The 22,530-nt window shown below is 44.2% G+C and overlaps 2 protein-coding genes across 10 annotated transcripts in view; one reads left to right on the forward strand and one right to left on the reverse strand.

Moving 5' to 3' along the window:
- The first annotated feature begins 285 nt into the window (after positions 1-285).
- On the forward strand, positions 286-2,003 carry LOC129737080 (transcription cofactor HES-6-like). Of its 2 annotated transcripts, XM_055723992.1 has the most exons (4): positions 286-413; positions 493-579; positions 655-736; positions 821-2,003. In XM_055723992.1, exons 1-4 carry the CDS (start codon positions 333-335, stop codon positions 1,258-1,260), a joined length of 690 nt encoding a protein of 229 aa, XP_055579967.1. In that variant the 5' UTR covers positions 286-332; the 3' UTR covers positions 1,261-2,003. The 2 variants fall into 2 exon arrangements, with proteins under 2 accessions (XP_055579967.1, XP_055579966.1); XM_055723991.1 differs by having other exon boundaries at positions 655-2,003.
- Positions 2,004-16,476: 14,473 nt separating this feature from the next.
- Positions 16,477-22,530, reverse strand: part of PER2 (period circadian regulator 2) — a 51,341-nt gene continuing 45,287 nt past the window's right edge. For all 8 annotated transcript variants that reach the window (XM_055723520.1, XM_055723521.1, XM_055723522.1 and 5 more), the window contains 4 exons: positions 22,332-22,518; positions 21,624-21,816; positions 19,825-19,975; positions 16,477-18,936 (listed from right to left, as the gene is read on the reverse strand). In XM_055723520.1, coding sequence (XP_055579495.1) covers positions 18,787-18,936; positions 19,825-19,975; positions 21,624-21,816; positions 22,332-22,518 — 681 coding nt within the window. In that variant the 3' untranslated portion in view covers positions 16,477-18,786. The remainder of the gene's footprint in view (positions 18,937-19,824; positions 19,976-21,623; positions 21,817-22,331; positions 22,519-22,530) is intronic.

Here is a 22,530-nt window from a genome sequence, read left to right on the forward strand (position 1 = left end):
CCCCCCCCGCGCTGCTGCCCAGCCCACGGGGAGCCCGCGCCGGGCCGGGCCAACAATGCCGGGGGCAGCGCGGCGGCCGACGGCAACCAAAGGCTGGCGGCGCGCGCTCCCCCCGCCCCGCCCCGCCCCACCCCGCCCCACCCCGGCGCAGACAAAGCGGCCGCTCTCCATTGGCCCGTTCGGCCAACGCTCCGGCGGCTGCCCGCGCGTCGCGGCCAATGGGCTCATTGACATGCAAATGAGAGGGTATAAGTAGGGCGGCGCGGGGCGGAGAGCGGAGCGGAGCCGCTGGGGGGAGCGGAGGGCGGCAGCGCGGGGCGGGCGGGCGCGCCATGGCGCCCTCCTTCCGGCCCGGGAAGGGCCGCCCGCCGCGGGGCGACGAGGACTGCGCGGAGGCCAGGGCCGACCGGCGGGTGAGCGGTGGGGGCGCTGCGGCGGGCGGGGGCGGGCGGGCGGGCGGCGGGCTGACGGGCGGTGTTGTCCCCCCCGCAGACGAGGAAGCCGCTGGTGGAGAAGAAGCGCCGGGCGCGGATCAATGAGAGCCTGCAGGAGCTGCGGCTGCTGCTGGCCGACAGCGAGGTGAGGCGGCGGGGCGGGGACCGGCCGGGCGGCGGGGCCCGGGGCCGCGCTGACGGCCCGCGGCGCCCCGGTCAGTTTCAGGCGAAGCTGGAGAACGCGGAGGTGCTGGAGCTGACGGTGCGGCGGGTGCAGGCCGTGCTGGAGCGCCGCTCGCTCGGTGAGTGCCGGCGGGGCGGCGGTAGGGGCCGGCGGGGCCCGGCCGCGCCTCACCCCGCGCCCCTCTCTGTCTCCCGCGGCGCAGAGGGCGGGCGGCTGCACCGCGAGGCCAGCGAGCGCTTCGCCGCCGGCTACATCCAGTGCATGCACGAGGTGCACACCTTCGTCTCCAGCTGCCCCGGCATCGACGCCACCACGGCCGCCGAGCTGCTGAACCACCTGCTGGAGTCCATGCCCCTCAACGAGGGCGGCTGCCCGGACTCCATCGCGGACGTTGTGGCGGATGCTGCCATGGGGCCCTGGCCCGGCGGCGAGGCGCTGCCCCCGGCGGTGCGGCCCCCCCCGGGGCTGGGGCTGGCGCTGCCCCCCGCTGCCCCCTCACCCTGCCCCAGCGAGGACACCTGCTCCGACTCGGATGAGGCGGAGGCCGAGCCGGGCCAGACGGCCACCGATGGGCTGGACGCTTCACAGACCCGTGGCCTGCCATCGCCTAGCTTCCCCAAATCCATGTGGAGACCCTGGTAACGGTGGAGCAGGCGGGAGTCGACGCAGACCTACCTAGTGGGGACAGCGGGGACCCCCCTGAGCGCTGCAGGCATCGCCTGCTGCGGGACTGCATGCGTGGCTGCGGGACTGCTGCATCCGTGGCACGGCATCCCTGGTACCCACACACTGTCACGCCCTGACAGGCTAATAGCTGAGCGCGGTAACATTGCATCCCTCTGTGTGCGTGTGTGGCATTTTGTAACTTTAGGGGCTGTTTTTATGAGAGGTTGGGAGGGGACGGGTGGGAGGAGGGAGTTGGGTTTTTATTAGCAAAGCTATTCGGTGGGGACACAGCAGTTATTTTATAACTCTTTCTCTTGGCCCTTATAAATGGTGCGACTAGCCCTACCTTTTCCTTTTTAAGAAAAAGCCCTGGTGCATTTTGAAACCGTAAGGGTTAACTCCGTGAGAAGCTCGAGTGAAGTCTGTTTTCGGTGTTCTAGTGATAGCAAAAAGATCCCTGAAAGGGGTTGGCGGGGTTAGCATCCGAGCTCCGTAGCACTCTAGAGTCTCGCCTTCAGTGAAGGAAGAAAAAACTAGAAACCTGGTGGAATTAGGAAAACATTTAAAAGATGTTGGTGGCAGGGTGCCTTTTAGAAATGACTGTCTTCATGCACATTTTGCTTTTAGCACATTTGAGTTTATTGTGACTTTGTGTATATTAGGGTGTCAAATGCTTTTTATTTTTAATCTTTAATAAAAAATACTGAATTCACAACTGATGGCATGTGTTGCTGAGCATGAAGCGCTTGTGGCCGGTTTTTAAATGAAGAATATGGTTCCCTGTTGTTAACTTAATTAACAAAAATATGTATAGGTTGTGGAAACAATGCTGGTAATTAAGCACTTAATTCTTGTACTAAGCATTGTTAGCTCGGCTATTGGAATTCAAATGTTTCTTTTGTTTAATACTGGAGGACACTTAAGTTGTCGCAGGGAGCAAGGTCACACTGCTGTGAGGTTGATCTTGGGCCACAGAGCGCTGGGCTGGCTTTCTCTGGCTGCCAGCCTCAACCCTACACTACTGGATCTGCCGTCTGAAGGTGTTGCTCATACCCAGCTGCAGTTCTAACTTCAGAAGTGCTAGGCAAACCGTGTCCTGGGGCATGACTTCACAGGCTTTTGGGGTTCGGTGGTTTTCTTTTGTTTTGGTTGTTTGCAGTTGGGGTTGTTTTTGTTTGGTGATTATTTTTTTTTTTTCTCTTGAATGCGGAGTTGAAGAGCGTGCAATGGATTTGGAAAGTATTCTTTGAAATTAAAAAAAAAAAGTTTCCAGGAGGCTGGGGAGGGACACCCAGCATTCTTGTACGTGAGGTTTGACACCTCCCCTGTTACTACCTTTGGGAGATGCTAGGTTACTTATGCTGTGATAATGCCTTTCAGAGAGCTGTCATTGTACAGAGTTAAAACAAAAAGGATTGTGAAGTTGCTTAATATGTGGAAGTTCCCAAACACAGAACAAGCAAGAAAGGAAACAACCTAACTACCAAGGGACTAGACATGTAACTTTCTTTTGTTAACAAGCCCTATGGAATAATAAAAATGGAAACTTAAGATACCAGTAAGACCTCTCCTTTGTAATTTTCTTTAAGTTACCTGAGGTGGGTGTTCTTATTCAGATGGCCATCAGTTTTTTTGGGGCCTTCTTGTTCCCTTTTGTGCTAAATTGCCTTTGAACTGGGGGGAGAAGGGCAAAAAAACCAGCTGAGCAGAGAGAGGTGAGAGCTCCTCTAGTGACCTCTCTGCTTTAGGGAGGGAGGTTAGCATTTTGAAGTGTAAATGAAAAAGGAGCCTGAGCCACTTGCACTAAAAGTAACACCCTACAGACAAGATGACCTCTTAGACTGACCCTGCACCTCTCTCTCCCCAGCTTAGGGCCGGGTTTACTTTTATAAAGCTACTTCCCTTAGGTATCACATGTTCAATACTCGGCTCTGCACTTCTCTCATTACCTTGCCACAATCACCAGGGGAAGTTCACACATTAAATACATGTTGCAGTATGTTACCCTGCTACGCTAAGACAGAACCCCTTGCTTTTACCACACCACTAAGACTGAGCCCCTTGCTTTTAACATCTAGAAAACATTCCTTGCTGTAAGGCACTGGAGAGGAGGTGAAGCCACAGCCTCCTTCCTTGACACAGTAACACAGCCCAGCCCAGGCTCTCAGCAGCAGCACACACACACAGCAGCCTTAACGCTGCGGACACTTGCCAGAGCTGGCTGTGTGTGACAGCCAGGGCTGATCCTGAGCTGGTGCAGCCACTCCAGCCCCTCCGCAGCTGCGGGAACACCGGAGGCGGCTTGCCTTGGCTTCATTTCCACAAGATGAAAGACCCCCAGGTTAGGGCTCTTCTATAACGCTCCTGTGAAAGCAAGTGCAAATCCTGACACTTTGGTGACAGAAACACAGCCAAGAGTCAACATAAAAGTGGCAGCTTTGGCTCAGCAGTGTATACGGGGGTGAGGGGTAGCAGCAGAGTCAGCTCTGCTAAAGCAGCATCGCCACCGTTTTGCTTAACTCCTCCTATATTGACCCTGGAGAATCCGAGCTGAAGCTGGCCTTCCCCATTTATCTGCTGCTCCTTTTCCTATGTATATCACTGCTAGTGCTGCTGCACTTCCCACACCTGGGGTAACACACACAGCTCCCTGCACATCTGCCACAGCAGCTGGAGACTCTGGCTCACCACATCCACACCGCTGCAGAAGGAAATGGGCAGAGGGGCTGTGAGCTTGCTGGCCAGAGCCAGCAGCTCTCCCAAAGCCAGGATGGCTAGGAAGAGCCACAGCAGAGGGCTAATAGCCCCTTTCCCCTGTGCACTTTCTCCGCCCTTTATTAGCTGAAAAGAAAAAGTCAGGTCAAAGCAGTACTATTAGGAAATTTTTTTAAGCATCAAAAGCATTTTAGAAATGTGCTAGCAATATTTATATTTTTTTTAAAATCCACAAATTAGGTTCACAGAAAGTTTACATCCTCTGATTAGGTGTTGCTGGATTTCTCCATTTGCATTTCTGTACCTTACTGCAAAGGTGTCAAATCTGACACTTCCCTGACAAAGGCAGGAAGAGGTGAGCATTTCAGGGGCGGGGCTGGGGAAGGGGCAGTGGGAGGAAAAGGTGGTTTCCAGCAGCTCTGATGAAAAACCAGCGAAGCCTTTTCAAGTTCTTCTTTATAAAAACTGCCTTTATTCTTTTCCATTCCAAAGTAATACAAACAGACTACCTGATCTGACAGTGCACCGCCTTGTAAAAGGAGACAGGGGCAGTGCACTAACAGGAGGACTCTCGTTTGATATGCAGTGGAAGAACAGAAAGAAGGGCTCGTTTTCCCTTCTCTTTGCATGTCAGTCATTCACACCTGTTGCAGGGAAAAACTGCTCCTTGTTAGACCAGGTCAGCTGGGAGGACTTACAGTTCAAACCTTCTCCTGACCTCCTGGCAACACCACCAGGGCTTTTGTTGGAGCCCTCTGGCCAGGAGGCAAAAATCAAGCTTTCCAACTGCCCAAATCAACTTACATCTTCCTTTGTCTCCCACCACCAAGTATCACGTAGGTCTCTAGAGAGTCTTCATCTCCAAATAAACACGTTTCAGTCTCTATTCCAATTAAAAAAATAAACCAGAAGAATGTTATTCATAATTCAGCCCAGCCCTTAGCAGTAGGGTTAGGGAATCCGGGAATGAGGGAAATTTCTGCCAAGCAGGCAGCTCATTCCTGCCTGTGACAGACAGCTTACAGTTCTTACCCTTGGAGATGCCGTCAGTAGCAGTAAGTTATTGCAAAAAGGCATAAAAAAGAATGTCTTTCTCAAAGAGGCGTGGTGGGATGAGTGTTGGTTAATCCTGGCCCCCCAGTATTATCAGGTAAACTCTCCACAGATAACATCCCCAAGGGGCCGTCCCGTCTTGACATCGCCAGCTTCTTGCTCCACAGGTGGGCACGATGGTTTGAACCAGGTCATGGAAAACCCAAGGATCCAAAGAACCCACTCATCCAGCTGTCTTAACAGAAGCCTATCCTACCTCCGCTTCCTAAGACATACTTCGGAAGTCTTGAATAAGACAATGAACTTTCTTGCATGAGATGCCTGGTTCCAAGTTGCATTTACACTCTTTCTGATAGAGATTTCCTGAGGCCACAGTTACCTAAATGGATAATGTCACTAAACTATGCACTCCAAGCCTCTCAGGTTCTGCATGAGCTAAGGTAAAGAGGGGAAAAAAAAATAGTCTCCCTCCTTCCATGGGATTTTTAGCTCCCCAAACAACAACAGCATTTCATTATTGTTCTCAGCAAGTGCAATTCATTGCACCGCACTTAAAGAAGGTTAAAAAAAAAATTAAAATCAAAGCCTGCACAGAAAATATTCAAACATGAAAATACACCTTACAGCAAGAGACTTTAAGCTTACAAGCTGGTGACTGAGGGTGATATGATTAGTTATACTGCATATACGTATGTTATATTGTTCACTTACCAGCCGAGGAAGCCATGGGTTCAAAAAGTCTTTTAATTCAACAAAGTAGAGCCTGGAATGCCAAGAGCTAGGTAGTGGGTCCAAGCTGTTTGAGATGAGAAGGGAAAAGGTTTAAATCAGACACTGGAAGAAGCCATGAATTTCCCTTCTCTTAGTGTCATCAGGTCAAGTGAGACAGAAGAACATCCTTCTAGGAGCAAATACAAGTTGCTTTGGTTGCAAACAAAAACTCCTTAGTAAAACAACAACATAGGGCAATTACATTAGATGATCCCTTCTGGCCTTAGTTCTTAAGTCTAAAATTACCTCAGTTTGTGGTTTTTTGGTTTTTACATTGATCTCAGGCTAAAATATAGGTTGAAAGCACAGCGAGTAGTTTTCTTTGCCCCTGAGGAAGTGCAGAGCTAAGGTATCTTCAAGCACGTGTTTGCAGACAGCTTCAGGAATTGCCCAGGTTTGTTCACCCTCAGCTGAACTCTGCTTTCCTGGGCCATCTAAGTACAAAGTAAAGCAGCCTCATGATAAAATCACCCAAGAGGCAAGTATTCTTCAAAATGATGTGCCTGTTGAGAGGAAACTCCCGGGCACCAGGCAGAGCCTGAACACCCACCCAGAGGTGGGTTTCCAAATGGGGTTCAGCTGCCAGCGGCCCCCACTGTGGAAGCCTCGCTGTGTGTTGGGCTTTGCACCGTCCGTGACTCGGGCACACCAGTATAGCTTCGGAATTTCATTCTCCTCACCCTAAACCGAGCTCACCAGAACCAACCCGTGCCAAGCAGTCACTATAAAACACCTTCCACTGTCACCATGCAACAGCCCTTGCAGTTGGTGTTCCACAGGCTGAGAAGGGGGGGAAAGCCCAGAAGACACACATCAGCTCTTCCACCAGCCCCATCAAGCTTTTCCACCAACTGGCAGAGGTTCTTCACAGCACCCACGTGCCTCACCAAGGTCTGAATCACACCAGTTTCTAGCAAATTCACCTCCTTTGGGCCTGCAGATGCTATTTGGTGTTTGTGACCAGCTTTCATAAAGCAAGGGTGTCTTCATTACTCGCAGCTGACCCCTAACACGGGTGGTACCTACCTACACATCGCCCCTTTCCAAAACAACATGCACAGGTTCCTTTCCCACCCAACGGACCCTCAAGAGATGCCTGCAGAGTACCAGGAGTCTATGACTGCGTTACACACACCTGAGGCTTGTCCAGGTTCCTTCTGTCCTTCACAGAGGCAGATGAACCGGGCAGAAAACAACTGTGACCCCCCTCGTCCAGGCAGAGGGAGTGCACAGCTTCTTACCAAAATCTGGGATTCTGGAGTAAATCTCCACCGAGTAGTTGCTACTCTCACAGCAGCTGCAAGCCTTGTTACCCCTCCATTCAACCAGCAGTTTCTTAATAAGTTGACCCAGGTTCTCAGTGAATTCCACAACCGCAGCCTACAAGTGAGCAATGACATGCTCCTCAGGAGCTTTGGGGTGCCTGTACCGAGCACCCAGGACATCCTCTAGTTCCTGGAAAGCTTCATATGAAGTGGCACATAATTTGCAAAGCTCCTGAATGTGCTTGGTCTTAAAAAGAAGGTTAAGACCCAACAGGCACATCTACTCCCCACATCATAGGGGGGTGCACAGGAGCAGCTGCCCAGGGCAGCACTGTCCCATGCACAGGAGGGACAACCACACCAGGGCAGCACTGTCCCATGCACAGGAGGGACAACCACGGCAACCCACAGGCCCGTGCAGCTACCCCTCTGCTGTGTGTGCTACCAGCAGCACCTCACTGCGTAGTGGTGGCCACGCAGGCTGCCACGGAGCACACCAGCTGGGGTGACTCAAGAACACCCGGACAGACCGTGCTTTCAGCTGCTGCAGGAAGCAGGAAAAATGATTCACATCCTTCCAGCCAACACCAAACCAGAGTGTCACTGCAAGGCTAGAAAACTCCAGTGACAAGGGGATTCTTCAAAATACAATGCAAAATCCCAAGATCCTGATGCTCTGTGCTTACTCAGGAGTCTGTTCCCACCCCGGTTCCTTCCCAGAAGCACCACTCCTCTATTTGTGAAATTATAATCTACTCCCTGAACCCCTTTATAAAACAAAACAGAACAAACCCAAACCAAAGAACACCAGCCAGATTCTTACCTCTTGGCTTTTTGCTAGAAGGTCTATTAGCTGCACTTCCAAAGAGGACAAGTAGTAATATCCATCTGCTTGCCTTAACACCTTGGGATTTATTTAATTCTTTTGAAGTTTAAAAGATGCAGCAAAAATATTATACTGATATGCCAGTTGCTGCAACCACCAATGACATTTTGCTCTTGTACAGTTCTAGCAAGGCTTCACAAAGAAGGGAGAAGTATTATCTCAGGGCTTTTTGAGGGGGAAAGAGGAAATAAAAAGAGAATTTGCCAACCTGTGTCTTTCGTGGGCTTATACAGTTACACACCAATTTACAGCTGTTACAATCAATGATTTTATAGCACAGCTACAAGAGGAGAAACCCTGCAAAGGTGCTGATGAGAAAGCTTTCTTATTTGCCAGAGGAACAAGGGAAGGGGGCTACAGTGAAGGACTCTCTATTTAGATGAAGAGGGAGATCGAACCTGCAAGGCCAGAGCGTTTCCTCATCTCTAAAAACTGTCAAGTCGTCCCTGAAATAAAGGTTCTTCCTGCCAGTCACAGCAGTGACTGCTGTTGAATGTAGTCAACGACTTCTTGTGCTTTAATTTGTCTTATGCATGAAATTCAAGTAAATACACTCAAAGCAAGCAAAGGCTTCTCCATTTCCTAGGATGGAGTCTGCTGCCGGACACTCCTCCCCTCTATTCTCTATTCATGTGGTTTGGATTTAACTCCAGAACTAATGAATGAAAAATTGCTCACCTCTTTCTCAAGGTAGGGCTTTTATTGCCTAACTAGCCAATTCAGCTGAAAAAAGCCTCCTAAAAAGTTATGTTCTGAAGTCTCCTATGATTATAATATTGTAAGACTCAGGTATTGGGCAAAAAACCTTTAGCCTTTGCATAAATAGCAAGTGTTGTCATATCTAGGGGGCATGACAGATGCATACACTCCATCTTCTTGCTGTGTTTGGTCATCCAAACAGGTTTTGGAAGTCCCATCCAACCCTGAACACTTCAGAGACAAGTTCTCCCGGGCCATCCTTGCACTGACCACTCTGACTCTGCCACACATGTGCATGTAAAATAGATGTAAGTGACACAGGCCAGATGAGAAATGAAATATGCAAGCCAACATAATCAGCGTGGTGTAAAATCAGTAGATCAGGAATGAATAAATGCTCCGTGCATTCAAGCGTTGTTTGGTTTGGTTGTGCATTTTTTATTCTTCCCTTTTTGCCCCCGAATAGTGTGCTTGCAGCATATTGCCTGCCTGCTTTGGGAAAATGGATCCCCGCAGCGCTGGTGACACCAAGGGAATTCTCAAGCATTACCCCCCTTTCCTTGAATACATTAGATGCTACACCGAGTACTTTTACATCTTGTCTATGCACACAGGTGGCCTCTTTAGTCTGGCGATCCTTCTGTTAGTTACTTTTACAGTCCAGCATATATAGCCAGCGCCAGAACAGAGTCATTCAACACATTAATCACCTGTAACAAACAGGTCCTGGCCAAGCAAGAAGTAAGGAATTCAGCTGTGGATCCCAGTTCATTTCACCACTTCTGGGAAAAGCCATCAGTTTGTGGGCAAGCCTCCAGCTAAGTGTGTTGCCTTCACCTTTCCTTCATTTCTCATTGGGGAAAAACCCAAACAAAACTGTTGCTCACAAGACACATCCCTTAGAAATGTAGCAGAATCCAACAGGGCAATGGGGAGGGTTCGGCGCTCTGGCCCGAATCAGAAGTTTTTGACATCTGGCCCTTTCCATTGCTGAAATGCATCAGTGTCCAGCCTCGCTCCATTTGCTGTTAGAAACCCACTAATGGGCAGAAAAAAAAAAATCCTGACTGCTGGAGAATAGCAGGGGAGCCCACCTGGTATCAGCAGCCTGTTTTCCGTAGTGCTTGTAACCATGGCATCTGAGCAGCGAGAAATAAAAACCGCACACCTTCAAAAGCGGAAGGGCTTCCACTTCCCCTGCGCTTCCCCTGAAACAAAAAGAGTGTAATTTTTTACATGTTTTGTACTTACTGGTCTTGGTTTTAGAGAACATTCAACACTCAGAAACTGTTCAGACAAAATTATCTTACACGTTGCTCTGATTAAAGCCATACACGGATCCGAGTGGCCCAATTACTTATTTGGGTTTTGGTTTTCAAAGACACCTGAAGTGTCCAGACACATCATTTTGATTTAGCTCAGTTTATAAACGTTACCTTTGAGCCCAGATCTGTATTGAGATTCTGACAAATTGGGAACGTAGCTTAGCAGAGAACCCGGGTGGACACAGCCCTTTGTGGGGTTGGGTTCTGCAGCTGGAGCTTCTTTTACCAAAAGCTCTAAACATCACTTTTCTCTCTCCTCCTGAAAAAAAAAATAAAAATCTCCTTCTTTTTGTCTAGACAGGGCAATTCCAACCTTCCCCGTTTTGACAACTTTCTCATTTGCTGTGGTCGCAGCTCATGGGGGCACACAGGTTTAACCCTGTGCCTGCCTTTTGTCTCTGTATTTTAACAACTCCCCATCTCCGTTCAACTAAACTGTTTCTAAAGGTCCAAATATCCACATGGCTCAAGAGACATTTGGCTTCGTCTCTTTCTCAAATTCTTTCTCTGAGAAGGAACTGCTACATCTCGCCCAGAGAAAGATAAAATTGTGTTTTGCCGTTGATAAAACTAGTTTTAAGAAAGTAGCATTACGTGATTTCAAAGAAGAGGCAGTGCCCTTTGGAACCGCGTTAGTATCCTCTTCCTCCAATTCTTTCACGAAAGTCACAAACCAGAGCGCAACCACCCAAATGTTTCCAGAGCAGCAAACTGTCACCTTCTATATATAGCCCAGGTGTCGCCGTTCAACCCCAGCCTTATCTAACAGGCTCAGAGGTATGGCAACACACAACGCTCGGAAGGCTGTGGGTACGTTTAATTGCAGCAATTGACTCGCAGTAAGTTCTGGCAGTCAGCCTGCCGTCACTATGCCAGTCGGTAAAGCCTGCAAAGCCTGGGGAAGGCTGTTCGCATCCATCCACGTGAGGAGAGCCCTGCAGAACAACGGGGATTTTTCTCTCTCCATTGAGAAACAAATTCTATATATCAGAATGTTTGAAGAGTCTTCTTTGGAGAAGGCTGAGTAAGACTGTATAAATCGACTAGGTGATAAATACCATCTCCATTTAGAGACCTTTCTTAAAACAAATCTGAACACAGCGCTACGCTTCCCGGACCTAATGCACTGCCGGCTCATTCAGACACAGGGAGGATTTACATTACGGTGGCCAAGATACGCCAGCCTTCCCCTGCATGGCTTCAGTTTGTCCCCTCGGAGGCACTACGGGCAGCCTCGCTGCTCAACAACTTCCTGAGCATTTGGACCCTTTGATCCTGTCAAATACATTCAAAAAGACCCTACCTGTAAAGCCACTGCTGGCAGCGTAATGAGTAAAAGTTAACGCCATAAACTTCACAGGCCTATGAATGCTAAATTAGGTGACAAAGGTAGTCATATATCACTTCGTCAAACTAATTCTGTCAGTAAGCGAAATCTGTAAAACCATTTACAGTACACAGCCTAGTTCCATTTGTATCATTCTGCTGTGAAATCGATCCAAGGCTATAAGCTGTTTGCTCAGATAAGGATACCGACACCTTTATTTTGCTAATCTATTAGCTAGCAGACTATCAGACAAACTTTATTAAAAAAACCAAAAAACAAACAAGCAAGCAGATTTTCCTCAGAAATCCCTGAAACTTCTGTTCGTTAAGACTTGAGCATCACCCCACAGCAGCAGAGCACGGACAGGGAAGGGATTTTTGGTGGACTGGCAGGACTGACAGCACAACGCTGTGTGTGCTTTTGTAATCAGGTCTTTGTAGTTGATCTCATTTAAATTATCATATTATTGTAGTTATTATTAAAAGAACATTAAATACACTTCCTGACTACATCCACAGCTTTAGGAGCCTTCATTTGAAGTGGTTTGGTAACCATCTTTCTGTACACATGTAGCTAAAGGCAATGGAGGAATTTCCCATTTCCTTACGCGATGCAGCAATCCTTTATTGTTGTCGTGCGATATCAGCTGTCACAAATTTACAAATGGTAAAATATATGTATTTATATTTGGATTTGCCTCTGAAAGGAGGGGAGGCAAAAGAGAACTTCAAAGCAACTAACAGCGAACAAAAGTCTCCCAGCCTTCAGCCGCCGCAGGGAGGTGGGGTTTCCGAAGAGGTATGCATCTTCCTAGGCATCAGACCACAACAGAAGGCACTCACTCCTCCTCATCCTCCCCTCTCCCCTGCCCTCAGCAGCTGGGTCAAAGTCTGCTCTATTCACAGGCAGGCAGCAGCTCTTCAGAACACAAAACCAGGAGGGGCTTGCAAAGACAACTGCGTATAGACATTGGGAAGAACTCCCGGTGGTCACCTTCTTCACATTGTCCCTTCCTTCTGCATTGTGTCACACCATATGCTTGTTTCAACGCACAAATTGCAATCCTTCAGAGGCTACTGCTGGCCCCAGGCTGGTAAGCCAGGCTCTGCAGGAGGGCCTGAAGGCTCGCAGAGCTCAGCTGGAGGGCTGGTCCTTTACACCGCTCCAGAGACCACCTTACAGCCAGAGTAGTTTCAGGTCATTCTTGGGTTTTCCATGCCCTGATGCTGACACGTATTTTTCTTCAGCTCCATTATTTCCTGGAGATTTTTATTTTTTAAAACCTCATTTCACCCAAACAAGAATAGAAATAATTCTAGCAGATAGCTGTTACGTTACACAACAAAAAGAACGCAACAAAGTTCACTTAAATACCACCTAATACTAAACTATACTAGTTAGCATAACAAATTCACATGTTCTGTCACTGCAAAATTAAAATAAGACATTATTTCTTAGGATTCTCTATTGCTCCAGAAACAAACTACGTATTTTAGGACTCTAGAAGCAATAGTACCTCTGCATTGCAGGTGTTTTCACTCTTAATTGCTTCGCACAAAGAAGCTGGTCTGCAATCTAATTAAATTTAGAAACCACGAGAAAAAGAGTTTTCCAAAATACGGCAAGGCAGATTTCTCAGTGTTCAAAATTCAAACCGAAAGTTAAAGAGAGGTGGGAAAAGTTTATTAACACCAGCATAAGAACAGTGCTGAGGCCAATTTAAGTATCAGCTTCAGTCTTTATACGCTGCAGGAATTCTGTATATGCCCCCAACAAAACTGCAAACACTTCAAAGCCAGAGAGGTGCAGTCGGCAGGAGCCCAAGTCACAGCACACAGAACAGACAGAGGGTTCACATTAAATTATTAGTATAAATACCTGTGTCCAACCCACACCACGGACGTGGCTCTTACCTGGAAAGTTGAAAGGACGGAGTCTGTCTCGCCAGGGCGCCGGCCGCTCCAGTCCTACCGCTCATCTAAACTGGAACAGAGTGAAGGGCAGGGCACTCAAACCTTCTTCTGCTTCCTGCAGCTCAGAAAATTAAAAGATTAAAGCCAACTAGAGAAATGCATTTCCTAAATTTATCCAGCACTTTTATGATCGGGTTCCTGGGTTTTCTGGTTTCTAGGTCTGGTTTTCTTTTGTTTGCCTTAGGCGAAAAGGCCACAGGAGATTCCAAAGGGAGTCAGCTGGTGACAACAGAAGGGAAAGCAGCAGACCTTACTTTAGATAAGCAATGGCCAAATAAATTTAAAAAAAATACAGCCAGTATTTTTCTTGGATGGAAGTACAAATTTTGAAATTGACAGTGCAACAGCAACGCGAGCCATTTACTTTTAAGACCATTGTAACAGTGTAGAGAAGGTAATAAAGTCACTATATTCTGTCTTACTGTATTAATACACAGACCACAGAGAGTACACCTTGACAGACCCTGGAATACCCAGGAACTTTGATCCATCCTTAGATTTGTCTCTTTTTACCCAGTTCAGAGCAAAGCAGCACAGCCCTCAGGCTGATGGCGTGAGGGCTCCCCCACTGAGCCACGCCCCAGCCATGGCAGGTGCTCAAGAACTGTCTCATTACTGCATTTCCCCACATTGTATTACACAGAAATCATTGTACCCACCACTGGAAACGCATCACAGCCTGCCACGCACCTGCTCAGCTGGGTAAATCCAGTGCTGACAACAGCTGTTCAGGGGGTTGGTTTGTGGTGGTGTTGTTGTGGGGGTGTCGTGTGTGGGTTTTTTGGTTGGTTTGGGTTGTTTTGTTGGGGGGTTTCTGGTTGGTTTGTTTGTTTGGGTTTTTTTAAAAGATGTAAACACATGTCCTGTGAGCAACACCAGAAGCAAAGGGCCTGCCACCTGAACTGCTCTTTCCCAGTGCCTCACAAAACCCAGTGCCTCAGCTAAAACTCACTTTATTAATGAACAGCAAGTGTTACCATGCTTTCGTTTATCCACTAAGGTTTAACCAGTATCCATGTGCTGCCACAGCAGCTTCTTTTTGTCTGCAACTACTAGCTATAATCCAGAGCCAGAAATACACTACAATGAAGCCCCATCACACACACTCCTATTGCACATAGTAGCCTGATGCACCTCAGATCTTTCAGCAGATTCCAAGAGAAATACACGTGATTAAGAGTTCAGTTGTGTTGGCTTCCTAAGTGGAAAAAGAAGGTTAATACTGGGTAGAAACTTAGAATAAGTTGGGGTTTTGTGGGTTATTTTTAAAGTCGCACCAACGAAGCACACCGACAAAGTTATTACAGCCTTGCATACCACCCCTAAAAATACTGTCCTCTTCCACAGCCTCAAGAAAAAAAAATAAAGAGCTGATAAGTTGTTCATTACCTCGTAGATTGAATCATGTTCCTAGCCACTTGTGAACAAGTAAACACTGGAATTTCTGGAACTTCCTACAAACATTAATCTCCTTTTAAGCCATCTGTCTGTCACTTCGCCAGACGCACGCAACTCATTTCACCATGTTCTTTGAGTCAGAGGCTTGTCAATGCGTTACGTTCTTTCCAACCTTGTCAGAGAGACGAAAGAACAATCAAGGATCTTGGTTTTCAGGAAGGAGAGTTTTTTCCCCCCTCCCCCTCCAAATTCATGACAACTCTTAAGCGGACTAAAATCTGATGCTTTTCCATAGCCCATTCCCCTTTTCCAAGCAAAGGGCCTGTATTTACATTCACTATCATTGGGCCAACAACTCTTCCCTGTGAATTTTCTCATCACCTTATTTGAAATTCAAGCTACAGATCTTTCCCTTTACATCAAACAATGTCACAGTAAACTCTACACCCCCCAAATACATGAAGAGTAAAAATAGGGTGGCCAACCTGGCAACTACAATCACAGGACACCAGTGACACCTAGGGGCTACTGAGCTGTGAGAAACTCTGACAAAGCCAACACCCAACAAGCTCTGCAGTGTAAATAAAGCAAGCATTGTCCGAGTGCTGACATACGCACATCAGCAAGGAGGAGAACATGAACACCTGAAGTCACATTTAACTCGTGCTCTTATTACATTTACAATTACAAAAAAATTACCAGAAACAGAAATAACTGTGAAATATCACCTGGTAATTTATTGCATCAGCAGCACTTCAGCTCTCCCAACGTTACATGTTCCTTACCAAAGCTTACATCCAAATGCTAGCGCCGTATCTTCTCTGCCGAGCTGCACAGGTAGCACGTGTACGTGCATGATGCTCAGATTGGCAGTTCTGTAAACTGCTTCATCAAAACATCTCTCCCCTGCATGTTTGGCTAAGCAAGGAACCAAGGTGCTGTTAGGGCAAAAGTGTTTTCAGACTTCACATACACAGAACTGCTCATGTATTTAGGGTCCATTCGGAAGACTTCAAAGGCGCTTGGATGATGTGTTGAACAAGCATGCTTTAAAATGCATCTCTCTGCAACAGCGTGCACAACACTACAATTCTACCCTCTGTGTGAAGGCAATTCACCTGTGTGGTGAACTGTTTTGCAGTACAGAAACGCCTCGATTTTGCAGCTCACAAATACCTGGGTACCCCGCCCCATGACCAAAAACTAGGGTTTACACCAGCTTGTTCTGTTTTAAAAAAACCTCAAACCTCTCAAAACAGAGTCATGGAAGAAAAGACCAAATGAGGGTCTCATAACTTGAGTATCCTAAACTGGAGGGGCGGTCCAAAGTAGTAGCATCCCATATCCACTAAACTACATCTCTGCTCAAAGTGAGAGAACAGCAATAAGCCTCCCTGCTTTCTCCACTCATCAGAGTATGAAACAAGAACATCAACAAGAAAGTACACTAGCTTGATGAGTTTCAGCAACCTTCAGAAGACACGACACTTCACAACAGAGGAGTAATCATCATCATACAAAGCAAATTCAAGGGCAATAACTGGAATTCTCTACCTCTAATCTACCAGTATAAAACCAGAGAGCTGCAGGAGAAAAGGTATCCATAACTGACAATAAACAAAACAAAAAGGACGACACATCTTCTGGTGGTTTTGAACAACACACAGAGAAACCAGCTACATATGCTCTTTCAGGTAGTACATTTGCACATGTTTTCCAGTAATGCATATATTTTTTGCTTCTTATATGGAGTAGAAGCCTCAAGGAACAAAAAGGCAACTAAAAATATATCTGTTTTATTTACCAGTTTTCTAAAAAGCAAAGTCATAAAAATTAGTCACAAGTGGCAAAACCAAAATATATTGCACAGTGTACAGAAAACATTGTTGACATGTTGACAAAGTGTCATCACAAATAAATCCTTTTACAACAGTTTGGAAAAATTACAGCTTCAGAATCTTATCTATAAATGGAGGCATGTAGATTTAAAGTTACAGGAAAATATTTTAATACCACCCTGTAAATGCAAACACTTTAAGGATGCAAGATTAAGTCTGTAGGTAAGCACATCCACAAAATGCTCTAAATATACTTTTCTCTTCCTTTCACTAAGTTATGGTTACAAGATGGTCATCAAAAAAAAAAAAAAATATGAAATGAGAACAAATAAAAAAAGCATGCTAAAGCAAAGAAGTTCAAAGTGGTTGAGAAGTCCCTGAAAATAATTTGTATAATTGTGATGCACTCCTTTTATATAAAGCTTTTACTTTTCCCAAACCCTGGTCCAATTAAAACTATTCGTGTTTACATGTAAAAACGGAATATGTTTAATGTTGGTATAGCTGCACTGTTCCATTTATGATTAAAACATTTAATACATCATACTTGAACACCAACATTTTAAAATTTCTCATTCAGTTTATATTTACATATATTTAAGTTTGACTTTGCTAAGCTATTAAAGACAGGAATCAGATCTTGCTGGGTAGTGCTTCACACTACATTTAAGATACTTTTTACATTGTGATTCTACTTGTTTCACAAGTTCACACACTCTGCTATCTGCAGAACCTGTCTCCAATGGAAATTTCGTCATGACACTGTCCAATTAATAACTAATTGCTTTACACAAATTATTTCTTTCACTAAGCAAATACCAGCCACTTCTGCATGTTTTTGGTGGTGTCCGATCTAACTTTGCATCCTCTTTGTATGCAAAGAGAAGTATTTTTATAGAATGAAAATAACCTTAAGTTTCAGTGAATAGAAATTTTACCTCAATAAAAAAAGGAAATGCTTTCCATGAAAAATATTTCAAGACAAACAGATCAAAGTTATTTGAATTTCTCCGTATGTTTTTCACCCCAAGACCTACAGCTGACATCTAGCACTACTGCAACTAAATGTCCTTTAACTAACCAATATATTAAAAGTTGCTCTTTTGTGTTCTCTTCCCACATCCAACACATATAAACAGCACAAGAACATGAAGTACACATACTCAAGTCAATACAATCTCAGAGGCATTAAAATTAAATCCTTGACAGCAAAGGATTCCAGCCACGCTAAGTTTTTTAGATTATGCAATTCAAATATAGTGAAAGTCAACACTATTCTCAAAATCACTTTTTCATAAGAACTATCTTCAAGTGACAAGAAATGTCTAACCTTCTCTTGCCACATGCAAGTTTGATGCTTGCTTAGCTACACAGGAAAAACTGATGGCCAATCTCCTGACAGAACAAATCAGAAATAAAGGTTAAAGTTGTACCAAGCTTTGTTTAACAGTCACTGGAGCATATGCAGTCATCCTCTGTGGTCTTAGTTTTTAAAATCTTTAAGCATAAAGATTTCTTGTGTATAAATTCTCAGAAATGATGCTTCAAGGTAATAAACAGTTCATAGTATTGCAGCGTCCATTTAAATAAAAGGCTACAAAGTTGTCAGCACTCATCTATACTTACACATTCACATTAAGTATTTTAACCCAAGACCATCTTTCAAAATTAGTTCAACATTTCTCTTGGACAGAAAAGGTTCTTACATTCAAAACTATACAGGAAACAAACAAAGAGGATGAGATCAACTGGTATGAGAAGGGCAAAATGTGAATTGATTTGTTTGAAGGTTATTTCTACAACTACACTGGACCACTTCAAATATTAAAGAACAATGCTAAAGAGCCACTAAGCAAAACTGCTAGAACAATTTATAATGCTGAATCATTATCAAAAGGAGAATTGAAGAACTGTATGTATGTAGGGGGATTTTCAGTACTCATTAACCCACTCTGCAAAAACCAGTAGGCATCAATGACAGTTTCTATAGTTTATAAAGAAATACTTGAGGCATATAAGTGCAAAATATGAGTCTTTTTTAAAGAAAAGCTATACCATCTTCAACAATGTCCTTACTGGGAAGAGATTGCCACCATTTAAGAAGAGATTCATTCACAAGTGACTCTTCTAGAGCAAGAAAAAACACACATTTGTTTTTATGAACCGGATTCATCTCGCTGGACGCAAGATTAAAACCTTTATGGATCATCACTGTAGTTTTGAAGCAGCTTTGAAAACAACAGGCTCCAAGGCTATGCTTGTTCTTCGCTGACTTGACTCAGGGAAACCAAGTTGTTTTCCCCACTGTCTTCAATCATTTCATTAAGGTCCATTTCATGGATTTCTTCATCATACGATGTATAAAAATTGTTCTGTATATTGTCCTCACAAAAAATACATTCCTAAAAAGAAGAAAAAAAAAAAAAAGACACTCATAAGTCAAAGGAAGGAAAAAAAAAAAGCAAGAAAGCTTTTCCAAACAACAGCCCACTTGCATATGATCCCCGATTCCAAGGGAGCCTTTACATCCATGCTGCAACTACCAGATATATTCCACTCCCCGACTTTTCCCCCACAAAATCATTTTATAACGTGTAGTGAATCAATGCAAGTACTTGAGAACTCTACTGGAAGCAGTTCTGTCGGAGAGCATTTACAGCGCTGACATTTTACATGCACTTCCAATCACCTTTTCCTCCATTTGATTACTAACCCTGCAGTACTATGCTCATGTCAGTTGCAGTGCTGAAGAGACTGATGCCATCAGGTGTTTGTGTGTGAATAAGTAAAACAGACAACAAATAAAACTGCCAGGAGGCTTTGTTTTGGTTTGGTTTTCTCTTTTCTTTTTTTATTTTCTAGCCATTAATCTATTTCTAGAATTAAAGCAAGAGATGATCCTACGTGAGAAGTCTGATATAAAAAAGGACCAGCATATTCCCATTAATTTTGTACTTCCTAGAAAGCAACAGGCATAAATTTCTGTGCACAAAATACAGATTTTTATGTAGTGAAATTTCTGGCTGTGTTGATAAAGGATTTCAAACATACACAAAAATTTAGAAATAGGAAGGAAATTTCTTGTGTTGTATTCATCACTACTTTAAACTCCTATTGGAAAGAAGGCTTATGGTAAATTAAATCAAGCCAGAAAACACTGCATGGAAGCTTGAATTAATTTTTTTTCTCTGCATAATTGACCAAGCTTTCATAGAAACAGGAGTGGAAAAATCTAACATAGGCAGCTAATAATTTAAGCAACGCAAAATAACCAACTCATTTAAACTTACGGAATTAGCAACAGTTTTTGGCAGTCCACCTTGCTGTATCCATGGATGAACTTCAATAAGCTCTCTTTTTTGTTCTTCTGTAAATTTTGGCTGTAGTTTCTGCATTTGCTTTAATTTCTGCTTATCTTCTTTTAAAACTGTTTCCAAATCTCTAAAATGAAATGTATTTAGAAATTGAGTTCAACAGTTTCTGGGCTTTATGCCTATATAAGGTTACACAGTCAAACACTGACATTTTTAAAGACTATTTTTGTTCTGGAATGTTAAGCTTACAAATCATATTGGAAGAAAATTAAGTGTGGTTATTTCAGCAGCTTTCTGCATTTGCAGACAGCTTTAACACATCTGTTGGCTCCTTGTCTTTTCAAATCCCATCAGTGAAAACAGTTTCCTTAGAGCTCTTCAGGCAGCACCACTGGTGAAACCATGAACTTGTTTCCCTCTGCTGCTGCTGCACCAAGTTCCAAGTTCCCTCTCACTAGGAGGACAACCCAAAATGGACGCTATACGCACGTATGAGATAATAAAGCAGAAGTAATAAGATATGTTTAAGAAGGTCATCAGGAAAGGATTAAATTTCAGGACTGAGAGGGAGAGATTTACAAAATACTGCTCTATTTCAGTAGTCAAAGCTCTCTTCCCCCCTTGGTGCCACACCTTGATTCAGAAAGTTAAAAAAACCCACCCACACCACACAAAATATTTACAAGCTGTATACCTCTACAAAAGATGACAATAAAAAGCATGTTCCAAGAAACCCAGTACTATTTCTGCTCCTTACAACAGACCTAAGACAGGTTGGCTTTCCACCTCTCTCCTTGGGCATCACACTGACAGTAAGCTTAACTCTTCTTATCACAATATCCTGTTTTCATTATTTTCTCCTTGGCAGGCTTTGCTACTCTTACAGTCTACTGGAATTTCCATCTATAGCTGTCAACTATTAAGGCTTCAAAAACCTAGAAATGCCAAGGTACTTTTAAGTCTAGGGAAAAGTTCTGAAGTTCTTACATGTTCTTTATTTTTTCCCCCATCATTCCTGTGCTTCCGTATTTCAAAAGCTTGTTTTCCTTCCCTTCCAAAAGGCATCTTCACTGAAACTTCCTATTCCTTCCAAAATACCATTCACTGCTCCCAAGAAATATAAACAAGATTATAAAAAAAATACGCATACTTGTCACCACCTCTCCCCCTATCTGTCTTCGCTACTGAAGCAAGGAATAATTTTTTTTTTAATAAAGTTTTTCCTATTAGAAGCCTTACGATTTTTACCTTCTGCTTCCCTATTATATTTGGATGGGAAATTATGGAGAAGAATGAACATGTTAATAACTCAGGGGAAAAAAACCACCAAGCCACAAGGCACAGAAAGCAGCATGCAACTGAACGTGGCATCTCAAGGACAACTGCCAGGGTGTACAGATTTTCCACACTACAGACCATCATGAGATCTAGGCAGACTTGCCAGGATCTATTAATCAGGCTACAAGGATTTCTAGGCAAGCAGTTACAAATCACTAATTGTAAAACAGCTTCAAAAAATATACACAGTTAATTTCAACTCAGGTAATTGATCTAAAAATACAGGTAAGCTTAATGAAATAATTTTTACTTTTTGCAAGCTTCTTGTGTAATATACAAAAGATACAAAGAAAGCAAGAGCTCTTCTTGACACCAAGCTGAACATTAAAACCTATTTACTTCTATTGAGACAGAGATTCAAATATATTTTTATTTCTGTTCACCCTGCTCCCCCCAACACAAATGCAGTTCATGAAGGACTACAACATTGGAATTACCGTGAAGGTATCTGGTAAGTCATCATAACAGTGTCATCTGTGTTTGCCATCAAAAGCCATATAGGATCCTGAAGGACATATTTAATGAAGTGCTCACTTTCTTCCATTTCTGCCTTCATTTTGGTTTTATGATGATTTTCTGAGGAATCAATACTCCCAAAGTATTTGCTGGTATGACTAGTTTCACTACTACCTTTAAAAAGGAAATTCAAAGTTTCATTATAAACTGTCAAATACATAAATGATCTGAATGCTTTTGAAAGTAAATATGATTAAAGAAAACTGAAAGTGTAAATACAACCACTATTTTATTTCGCTTTTTAATCAGAGGGAATTTCTAACCCTAAGTAACTGCACTAATATTTTTAAAACTCAAATCCTCGAGATAAGTCTGCACTACATTTCAACAGAATGATTAGCTTGCTTAATTAAAAACTCTGAAGTGAGACATGGAGTAAGCTATTTTCATTTAGGTATGGCAGAATAATAATATATTAATGGCTATTTTACACACACTTAATGGTTCTATATTGTAAATCAAGTGCAACAACAAACATTTTCCTGTTATGTAGTAAAAAAGAAAGAATAAACTATACAATGAAGATTAAAGATAATGAAGTTTTTTCATAAAGCACTTGATATTCAAGTGGTGTCTGCAATCCCTCACGCTCCAACTCTTCCAAAGACGGTACTTGCTGCCAGTGTTACCTGTTCTGCTCCCTGACATGCCACAGCCATTGGATCCAGACCCCAGAGATTCAGCAGCTGCAGACACACCACTCCCTGAAGAAGCTGAACCAGTGCCTGAACACGCATCTTCTTGAAGTAAAATGTCAAGCAGGACACTAGACATTGAGAGTTCATCACTATTTTGAGCATCCATTGGAGATTCAGCCTAGTAGTGAGG

The sequence above is a fragment of the Falco cherrug genome, chromosome 11 (assembly GCF_023634085.1).
Source record: "Falco cherrug isolate bFalChe1 chromosome 11, bFalChe1.pri, whole genome shotgun sequence".
Taxonomy (NCBI): Eukaryota; Metazoa; Chordata; class Aves; order Falconiformes; family Falconidae; genus Falco; species Falco cherrug.

Excerpts from the sequence above, each read along its gene's own strand:
- LOC129737080 (XM_055723991.1), top strand. The coding sequence starts at position 333 with ATGGCGCCCTCCTTCCGGCCCGGGAAGGGCCGCCCGCCGCGGGGCGAC. Across the intron at positions 414-492 it reads AGGCCAGGGCCGACCGGCGG|ACGAGGAAGCCGCTGGTGGA; the intron begins GTGAGCGGTGGG and ends TCCCCCCCGCAG. Across the intron at positions 580-654 it reads TGCTGCTGGCCGACAGCGAG|TTTCAGGCGAAGCTGGAGAA; the intron begins GTGAGGCGGCGG and ends CGCCCCGGTCAG.